The 10,362-nt window shown below is 44.2% G+C and overlaps 1 protein-coding gene across 1 annotated transcript; it reads left to right on the top strand.

The window, feature by feature from the left end:
• The first annotated feature begins 230 nt into the window (after positions 1-230).
• Positions 231-2,304, top strand: Hapstr2 (HUWE1 associated protein modifying stress responses 2). Its single transcript, XM_070038891.1, has one exon. The coding sequence runs from the start codon at positions 323-325 to the stop codon at positions 1,151-1,153; it is 831 nt and encodes a 276-aa protein (XP_069894992.1). The 5' UTR covers positions 231-322; the 3' UTR covers positions 1,154-2,304.
• The last annotated feature ends 8,058 nt before the right edge of the window (positions 2,305-10,362 follow it).

Raw genomic sequence — 10,362 nt, 5'->3', positions numbered from 1 at the left:
GCAGCGTTGCCGGGGGCCGGGCCGGCGGGGCGGGGCGGGGCGTGCACCCAGGCCGCGCTAGGCGCGCTCCGGAGCAATTGGCCTCAGGGCCCCACCGCCCGCGCGCCCGCCCGGCGGCGCCCGCGGAGGCGGCGGCGGCGGCGGAGGCGGCGGCGGCGGCGGCGGCGACGGCGGCGGCGGTGGCGGCGGTGGCGGTGGCGGTGGCAGCCGCCGCGGAAGGAGGAGGGGGATCCGCCAGCAGGAGGTGAGGTGGAGGTGGCCGAGCGAGCGGTGGTGGCGGAGGAGACGGTGGTGGAGGAGGCTCGCGGCCTGGAGGTGCAGGATGGAGGAGCAGCCGAAGGAGGGCGAGGCCGAGGTCGCCGAGCACTGGTTCTCCAAGTGGGAGCGCCAGTGCCTGGCCGAGGCCGAGCAGCAGCAGCAGCTGTGCCCCGAGCTGCAGGACGACGCGGCCGCCGACGCGGCGGGGCTCAAGAGCGAGCAACAGAGGCTCTGGCATCTTTTCCAGATCTCGGCCACCGCCGTGGCCCAGCTCTACAAGGATTCCGCCTGCCAACAGCCAGGACTGTCTATGTGGGACCCCTTCCAGAACGCGGCCATGGCCGTGACCAGCCTGTACAAAGAGAGCGGGCATGCCCACCAACGAAGTTTTGACCTGGGCGTCCAGGTTGGCTACCAGCGGCGCATCAAAGATGTACTGGAGTGGGTGAAGAAGGGCCGGAGCACCATCCGTCGCGAAGACCTCATTACCTTCCTCTGTGGCAAAGCGCCCCCCGCTGCTCCTCCCCAGCGCACCCCCAGGACGACCCCGAAGCCGTCCGCCGGGGTTGCCACGCAGGCTGCGGGCACCGAGTCCACTTCGTCGGTGGATGTCGACCTGCAGCCCTTCCAGGAGGCCATCGCCCTGCATGGCCTCAGTGGCGCGATGGCCAGCATCAGTGTACGATCCGGAGCGCCTGGGTCCCCTGCTCCAGACAGCGCGGTGGCCACCAGTGGGCGTCGAAAAAGTACCTTCCTTGAGGACGACCTGAACCCTTTTGGGGCAGAAGAACTGGCCCTCCGTCTGGAGAGTGGCAGCATCCGCAAGCGCTCCTCGGCCCAGTTCGGTGATGGCACCATAGACTCCCCATCCCACAAGCGCAACCGATTGGTCTAGACTGCCCGGTTGCGCGCCCACCACCATCTTGCTTGACAGCTCACTTGACCTTCAACATGCTTGTCGAACGGCTACTGGGGATCATCTTGTCTGCCTTCTCCAAGTTAAACAAAGCTTTCGGTCCGGTTTACCAGAAAGAAACTCCAAAAGTATTCCAGAGAATGGCTCGGCTGGCTGACTTTCCAACAAATACAATGTTATTAGGGAACATCCAGTACCACCGAGTCAGCAAGACCGTGTGAAGCGAAGAAGTATGCAGTCAGAGCGGGAGCCTACTATATCTTGTGCATAGCTATATTCCTTAGCACCATGCACAGTTGCTGGTGCTCAAAATGTTTGTTGAATCTATTAATTTGACCTAATTAAAAATTCATAAAGGAGAGAGACACAGCAGGTGTTTACTTGCATATATAATAATTTTATCCTTCCTTGTTTTGGTTCTCCGCTTTAATGGTCTTTGCCAATTCAGTTACATTGTACCAAAATGTAAGATTAGACATCTTTGTGACTCTGGACTCTTCCGTTTGTGCCCCATTGTACATGCACCCAATTTCTAGAAATCTGTGGAAGTAATATATTTTAGGCTGTGATTTGTTTTGGAAAAAAATGATTGATGGCTTTGGTGATTATAATGGTGGGAAGAGGTGCCATAATGGTTGGGCTGGTAATACTTGATGTTGGGTAGATTTGATGCTCTCTTGAGGAAAATGAAACTAAAACCAGCAGTTGAGATCCTGATGAAATAACATGGTGTTCCCGGAGGCCCGATTGGTGCTCCTTTTTTTTTTTCCTTAGGAATGTAAAAATTCTTTTCTCTGAAATTACATCTTTTTTTTTTCTGGTGATCTCTGTTTTCAAGTTGAAGGCCAGTGAATCACAATGAACTTCTGGGTTTTCAGAGGAAAGCATGGGATAGCTAAAACAAAACGAGCTTTGTATTTAGAAACACCAATACTGGAATCATAACTCTACAAAGTAATTGTATGGTTTTGGGCAAGTCACTTAATATCCATTGGCCTCAGTTTTTATCTGTATAATGAAACTATGTATTATTAGGGTCATTGTGAATACCAGATGAAGTCTATATTTCAAGTATCTAGTATAATGCTTGGTACCTAGGAGTACTCATGTTCTCCCTGTATAAATAAAAATCCGTGAAACATTAAAGTCCAAATATTTTAGCAAAACAGATCAACCTAGAAACCATCAAGCAGAACCTCTGTGTTAGAGGTGGAAGGACTGTTACCCAGTTAAAACTTGCCTAAATATCAAAGTATGTGTTATACTTACGTTGAGGTCATGACTCTGTATCACCTGTCTAGAATCTAGGGAATCTTTAGAATTCTGGAAATGTACCCATCAGTACACATTACAACCAGCAGTAATGAAAGATCTATCTTTTCTGCCCTAAAAGAATATGGAAAGGGAGATAAGTATGGGAAGAATTTGTAAGTGAATGTAGCAGGACATGTAAACTGCTAAAAATGCTTGTGAGTAAGGGTGAGGTGTAGCACAGACGATGGAGAGGTACAGCCAGTGGACTGGGGATGGAAGAGATAGGAGTAAGATTATGCAAGAATAGGAGGAAGTTGAAAAGCCCAAGTCTCCCCCCAGAATTTTCCAGCTAGTGCATCAAAATTCACACATAGATTACTAAGCAATCTTATGTTTATGTTTACATCACAGAGTTATTTCTGCTTTTATTAGCATGACCTTTGAAGGAAGTTTGTAATGGACCAGCACATGAAACTACTACAAAAACATCAAGTGAATTCCCTGATATGGAACAATTTCATATTGCACCCTGTAAAAACTGAGGCACTCTTAGGTCCTGAGAAGCCACTTTAAAAAAAAATCATAAAACACTCTTTATTCTCAAAGAATTCATCCTGCTTTGGAAGATAAATTATGTAGCCAAGGAAGCATTTCTGCCTTAGGGAAAGCACCCAAGGTCGATGCAGAATTCAAAGAACAGAAGCTCTTCTTGCTGAGAGGGTCACAGCGTCTGCAAGAAGTAACATTTAAAGTGAAATCCATGGGCAGGAAGCTCTTCTTCCAACAGAGGGAGAGTATCTAAGAATGTCTGAGGACAGAGTGAGTAGAGGAAGTAGGGCCAAAATATAGAGGGACTCCAATGCCTGACTTAGTGGTTTAGTTCTGTCTTGGGGCAGAGGGGGAGGTGATGCCACACCAACTGTAGTCTGGGAAGACTGATTTGGCAGGGGGATCAGCTTGTCCAAAAAGAAGGTACTGGAGCAGAGGCAGCGCAACCTACACTCAGAACATGCTCTTCCCAGGGGACTTTACCCTCTGGTTAAGCCAGATTAAGGAGATGGATGATTTGACAGAGCTTTCCCTAGAAAGGCTTTGTTTACCCCACCCTCTCAAGACACACAGCCTACAAGGTATGAAGCACCTCCAGTGGTGCACTACGGTGCATGTGGCAAGCTAAGGAAGCCTTCAGGTCCACTTATAAGTCTCACTCAGAGCAATTCTTCTGGTTCATTCTTCCTGCTTCCAGTACAGGATGCCCCTCCTCCAGTGGAATGGTTGGGGCACTCTGTGCTACAGGTTTGAGTCGCCACTACAATGCTAACAGGTACCTGTAGTGAGAATTGCGACAAGGTGAGTCAATGTGAAGGCAGGGATGTTGTTGGTCTCGTTTACCTCTGTAATTCCCAGTGCCTAGTACTAGTACAGTGTCTGGCCCATATGGGCACAAGATAACTATTTGTGAAATGAGTGGATGAGTACGGCCCCAACCAGATCAGGCCACGCCCCTTTCCCAAATCTCTTCCTTACTTCTCAGGAAACACACCTGAGGCCCATGTCCTAATTCCTTAGATGACTGCCGCCTGCATATGTTTGCCATCATTCCCTGCTATCACATTGTTTGTGCCAGGAGCTTGTGAAATGGGCAGCTTTAGAACCATTCTCCACCGGAATTCATCTCTCAGGGGAAGGGTCTGCAAAGCTATCTGCCTTCAGGAGGAGGTCTCAGTAATTAGGATGAGAGATGAAGTCTGCAAATCAGCGCTGACCCTGACTGTGAGATTCGTGATTGAGTCAAGGATTTAATTTCACATTCCTCATTGTTAGAGAGCTTTTCGTGGAGGCCTAAACAAAAATCCCCCGATTTCTGATTATTATCTTGTCATTCGGCACATTTCCTCTGGAGGAGTACGCATCAGGCAAAGGCAAAAACTAGTTAAGAGATAAAAAAGAAAAAAGAAAAAATGCTCTCATTTTCTTCCTTTTATACATCCCCGAGAGAAGGCTCTGATTTCCTCAGCTCTAGCTGACTATTTCCTCCATCAGACCACTGCTTTCTAATAAAATTAGAGTCCACTGATAGGAAACGTTCGGTTCAGATCATGTCATGGTTTATGAAGTGATGATGCACTGCTGGGGGAAGGGGGAGGAGGGGGAGGGGGGCTGGTTCCTCATCACCACTCTGCTGTAGTAAGCATAGACTTTTTGCACTGTTGGGTTTTCTTTGGGGTTACTGTTGAGATTGCTCATTCGGGGAGCCCTTGCCCTTGCTACCACTCTAGACACCAATTAAACTGGATCACTTCCAGTTTCCTGAACTTTTGATCATCTCTATCTCTATGACTTTTACCTGGGAGCTACCTTGGTCTGGAATGCTATCGGCCTCCCATGTTTTTCCACCTCAGTGCTCCTCAGCCTCAAGTATCGACTCCTATGCTTTACTTATTTTCATTTCATTTCATTTTATTCATTATTATTTTGTTGCTTGGTTATCTTGCTTGCCTTCCCAACACAGAATTAAATATTCCCTCTTCAAAAAGTCCCCGCTTTGGGACTCATGATTCGAATCATCAGTTTGGCATTGCCCTGCACCAGTAGATGTTAATCATTCATTCCTATCCCCAGGGACTCACATCTCTCAATAGGTTGGTGAGGATCTCCAGGATTGCACGCATAGGTTGGAAAAAGTGCACGCTCACTGTTATACTACACTTGGATCTAGATGAATGAAAACTTCTTTGCCACAAACTTTATAATTATAATTAGGGAAAGGAAAGCTCAAAATGAAACTTCAAAGAAACGGGTGTATTCTAAGAGTGACTAAATATGCTCCTCCAAAAAAGTGTAGCAAATGATCACTTTCTCATTTGGAGACAAGATTGCAATGCCTCAGACACTGATAGCAAGCACCAGGGATTAAACCTTGACTTTTCAGTTAATTGACCTTGAACAACTTCGGTTTCTTTTTGGGAGCCATTTGATATTTAATATATGAAACAAAAGACTGCTTTTTCACATGATTGTGAAAGTTCCCACAAGTTCTGCATTCTAATCTGTGGTTATAATTTGATAGTAGGGTTTGTGCTAACTTTTCTATGATATTCTCATTTAAATAATTTAGCATCTGACTAGTTAAGCTCTATGAGTTCCTTGTAGTAAAGACACCACACTGAAGCAACTCCAAGCTAGAAGATTCTCAAGGTGGGAAGGGCTGGGCCACTTATAAGTTGAGAACACATATGAACTGTACCCCCTTTTTGTTGTTGTTTTGGTTCCATTGTTCTCAGCAGGGCTACAGTGAAAACTCTGAATGTTTTAAAGGCATGTAACAGCCAAATTAACTCTTGTTCAGGCACTTTTCTAAAAATCCTAAATTTCATAGCCAGATGAGCCTTAAGCTCAATGGACTAAAGGGGGAATTGGAGAACTAGCAACTCTCCATCTCAACTCTGGGGAAAACTGAAATGGAAACCATCCTGATCATGAACTTATTTCCTCATATACAAGAGCGTTTTTTGTTGTAGACAAGTTGACACCTCTTTAGAGTAAGCCTTCTGCCTTTTGTTATGGTACTTGGGCTTGAACTCAAGGTCTTGAACTTACTATACAGGTGCTCTACCACTGAGCCACTCTGCCAGGCCTTTTGGTGTTGGGTCATTTTTTCAGATGGAGCCCTGACTGCAGTCCTCCTGTTTCCTTTGTAGCTGGAATGACAGGTCTTTACCACCACTCCCACCATTGTGCTTCTCCTATAACTGAGATGACAGTCATTGGTTGAGATGGAGTCTCAAACTTTTTTTTTTGGGGGGGGGGAAGGGGAGAGTCCAGGATGGCCTCAAACCACATCCCCCAAGTAGCTAGGATTAGAGGCTTGAGCCAGGCCTGTCTCTTCCTTCTTTTTTCAACATTATCATAACCAAACTGTGGCTACAGATGTTAAAAAATAACCTACTGTTTTCTTGTAGTATACAGGATGGAGCTGAGAAACTAGGGGGTTTGCACATGCTAGGCAAGTGCTCTAGCATTGAGTTGCATACTCCTGTCCTTTTTAAAAGAAAATTTCCAACCTCCAGGTTGGATGCCATGCATTTTGTTTCTATGTTTCCTAATACACAAACTAAGTTCCCTGCCCCCAAACTCCACATATGGCATATATTATATTGTATGTCTTACATTTACTTTTCTACCCAGCTGCAATTTGCACATTCTTCTCGAAATCCCAGGCTTTCTTGATACCAGAATCCAACTTTGTGTTCAAGTGTGAATATGTGAAATTGGAAGCTTATGGGAAAGTTGGGGAAAAATGTAGGGTCATTAAGAAAATCATGTGCCAAACCATGCGGGAGCCTCTTAAATACAACTTTGGTGGTCATGACCCTGGCTGGAGGGGAGAGTCTGTGATGTCACTTCTTCCTCCAGGCCCAGTTTCACGGATAGTATCTCTGAATGGAATTGTCTGAGGGAGATTGTTCCTTGTGAAAAGTTCACATGATAGAGCTTGAAGAGCTTGTTTTACTCAGAGCTCAGCAGGACAGAATGGTTTGGAATGCAGTATTCTGTGTGTTCTGTTTGGCTGAAAGCTGTCAGAGGGAACAAGTATTTAGCAAACAGCATGAACAAGGATTTGAACTAGAAAACGAGATGGGCCTTGACAACATTGTAATAGTGGCTTGTGTCCTTAAAAACTGCTCAGTAGTTCGCAAGGAGGTAATAAAAGATGACTAGAAAAATAGATAAATAGATTTGGGCATTAATCAAAACAACCGGATGGGAGAATGTTCTCGTATGGGTAAAGTTTGAACAGAAGTTGTTGCTCACTGCAACCATTTCTATTTTACTATATTTGATAGGATGTTTGCCTCTATTAAGGCAGTAGTGAGTAGATCGAGTCTGTGGCTATAAGAAAATAGATTGATTGATCAACTATTTACTCTGTACACCTATGTTGAATGTTTTTTCTTTTTATATTTCTCTGAATTAACAGAATAGATTACTTGATAGTGTTTAGTAACTTTTCATGTTTAAGTACAGTTATGCACTATTCAACACATCTTTCAGTATTTGCATTGTCTTTGCTTAGAAATCACTTCTAATTTTGTCATTTGTACTATTTTCTTTTCCCAGTACTGGGATTAGACTTCAGAGTCTGGGTTCTGTTCCTTTGCTTTTTCACTCAAGGCTAGCACTCTACCACTTGAGCCGCAGCTCCAGTTTTGGCTTTTTGGTGGTTAATTAGAGACAAGAGTCCACAGACTTGTCTGCCTGAGCTGGCTTTAAACTGTAATTCTTGGAGCTCAGCCTCCTGAGTATCTAGGATTACAGGTGTGAACCACTGGTGCTGAGCTAATTCTATTTCTTAATACTTCTTAATACTTCAATTTCAGATGTCACCTGGGACTTCTACATGGAAACTACATCTTGATGGATGACAATGTGCAAAATACTGCAGGTATTGAAGTATTGCAGTATTGAATACTGCAGAGTTTGAAGTTCTTTTATGTTGCTATCCTGAGGTCATGCCAAACTCTCTTGCAGCCTAAGAAGGTATTTATTATACCTTACACTGAGTGCTTCCAGGTAGCAGCAAATGTGCAAACAAGAATCCAATAGTTGCTACATAAAGGCCAAGACACATGGATCTAGCCAAGATGTCTATAAATGGACTCAGTGGAAAGTTTTACGATTGTGTATGAACACACACTGCTAACATTGACTACAGTTTAAAAAGAAATCAAATTCAATTAACTAACCTCTTCCAATTTCAATTCAATTTGACCCACACTGTTAGAATGCAAAACACTGTGCTACCTCAGGCAAAATATACAGAATTCCTTTCACTTACCTTTTTGGTTTGCTGTGATATCATGTCAACACAAGTTACAATTCATAAATATTGAGATGTCATTGTTTAGAAACAAAAAAGGACTTCTCTCCTTGACTTGTAACTCTTGTAAGTTTTATTATTATTATTTGCTTGTTTGCTTGCAAGGTCTTTAGGGAAAACTCTGGTTCCTAGCTTTGATACAAACTCAGAAATTTGGAAGATGAAGTAGTCTTTTTACAGTGCTGTGTCATGGTCCTTTGGTTTGGGGGCTTGGATATACACTCAAGAGGAGATGGGCCCTGGGTTTGATCCCTAGCACCCAAAAAATAGCAATAATAAAAAGGAATGGGCAAATTTGCTTTAACAATATATTTTATCAAATGCAATATATCTGATATACCATTTCAGTATGTAATCAATGTAAAATTTATTAGTGAGGGGCTGGGAAGTTGGCTCAGTGGTAGAGCGCTTGCCTTGCATGCCTGAAGCCCTGGGTTCGATTCCTCAGCACCACATAAGCAAAAAGAAAAAAGCTGGAAGTGGCGCTGTGGCTCAAGTGGTAGAGCTGAGGGACAGCGCCCAGGCCCAGAGTTCAGGCCCCACAACCGGACCCCCCCCAAAAAAATTTATTAATGAGTTATTTAAATAATCTAAGAAACATCCTAAATCTTTGAAATCTAGTTGTGTGTGTGTGTGTGTGTGTGTGTGTGTGTGTGTGTGTGTGTGTGTCTGTCTGTCTGTCTGTCTGTCTGTCTGTGCCAGTATTTGGGTTTAAACTGAGGGGTTGGGCACTATCTGTTAGCTTTTTACTCAAGGCTGGCACTCTAGCATTTGAGTTATAGCTCTACTTCCAGCTTCTTAGTAGGTAAATGGAAATGAGAATCTCATGGGTTTTCCTACCTGTGGTGTCTTCCATCGGCAACCCTCAGATCTAGTCTGATTAGTTTACAATAACTGAATATCTTCATTCAGTCTTAGCACCTTCCTGTGTTCAATAAGCACACACTGGTGGCCATTCTGTTATAATGCATCATCCTTGATAGATCAAGCCTCCAATCAGGATAGAAAATTGTGATAACTCAAGTATACTGACCTTTAGAGGTGTTTCATAAGGCTGCTTTCCTTGGCTTTGGCCAGACCAGATCTCTTAAGTTGACAAGTTTGCTTTTTTTTTATGCTCAATACCAGTTTTTTCCAAAACCATATTAGCGTTGTTCCATGTACTCTTCTCTGAATTACAGGATGCAGTAAGAAAAGGGGAGTTCCTTACTCCTGAAACAGGTAGTTTTAGGGCACAGTGAAAAAGAAATATTGTGTTACTTAGTAGTAAATATATGGTTCTCATTCCATTGAACAGACAGCAGCATTTATGGTAGAGGTGCCATAGATCAGGCTGTGTGATAGAAGCTCTGAAGAATTTGTTTTTCTTGGGGAGGGGGAGGTCGGTCATGGGGCTTGAACTCTGGCTCTTTAGCTCAAGGCAAGCACTCTACCACTTGAGCCATAGAGCCACTTCTGGCTTTTTCTGTGTATATGGTGTTAAGGAATCAAACCCAGGGCCTCTTGCATGAGAGGCAAGCACTCTACCACTGAGCCACCTTCCCAGCCCTGAAGAATATTTAATAATGGCTGATACATTCTTGCCTTCAAGGATCCTATATTTTTGTGAGTTAACACACACGTATACACATGCACTCATACAAACACCCACAAACAGAGCACAGATAAATCTGATGTGAATGAGGGTTGTAGCAGAGGCACACCATGTGTGTTTGATGTATAGACTAGGTTGAGATTCACTCCAATTGATGGAATTCTGAGGCACATCAAGGAAGAGGTGAATGGCCTGAGTATTATGGTTTAGTATTTTCTAATTACTTTATCAAAAGAGTTACTTACAACAAATCAAACAGAATAAAAATTTGGGAATCAATTCTAAAACAGTTTAAATGCACTGGTCACCTGGGTATATTGGGCATACTTTTTTGGGTGCTGGTCCTGGATCTTGAACTCAGGGCTTGCGTGCTGTCCCTGAGCTGTTTTGCTCAAGGCTGAGTCTGTGCCACTTGAGCCACAGCTATACTTCTGGCTTTTGGTTAATTGGAGATAAGAG

Source organism: Dipodomys merriami, unplaced genomic scaffold (genome assembly GCF_024711535.1).
Source record: "Dipodomys merriami isolate MVZ:Mamm:240054 unplaced genomic scaffold, mDipMer1.0.p SCAF_3, whole genome shotgun sequence".
NCBI classification, from domain to species: domain Eukaryota; kingdom Metazoa; phylum Chordata; class Mammalia; order Rodentia; family Heteromyidae; genus Dipodomys; species Dipodomys merriami.
This window is presented reverse-complemented; position numbering and strand designations above follow the sequence as displayed.

Coding starts and splice junctions, on each gene's coding strand:
- Hapstr2 (XM_070038891.1), top strand. CDS start 323: ATGGAGGAGCAGCCGAAGGAGGGCGAGGCCGAGGTCGCCGAGCACTGG.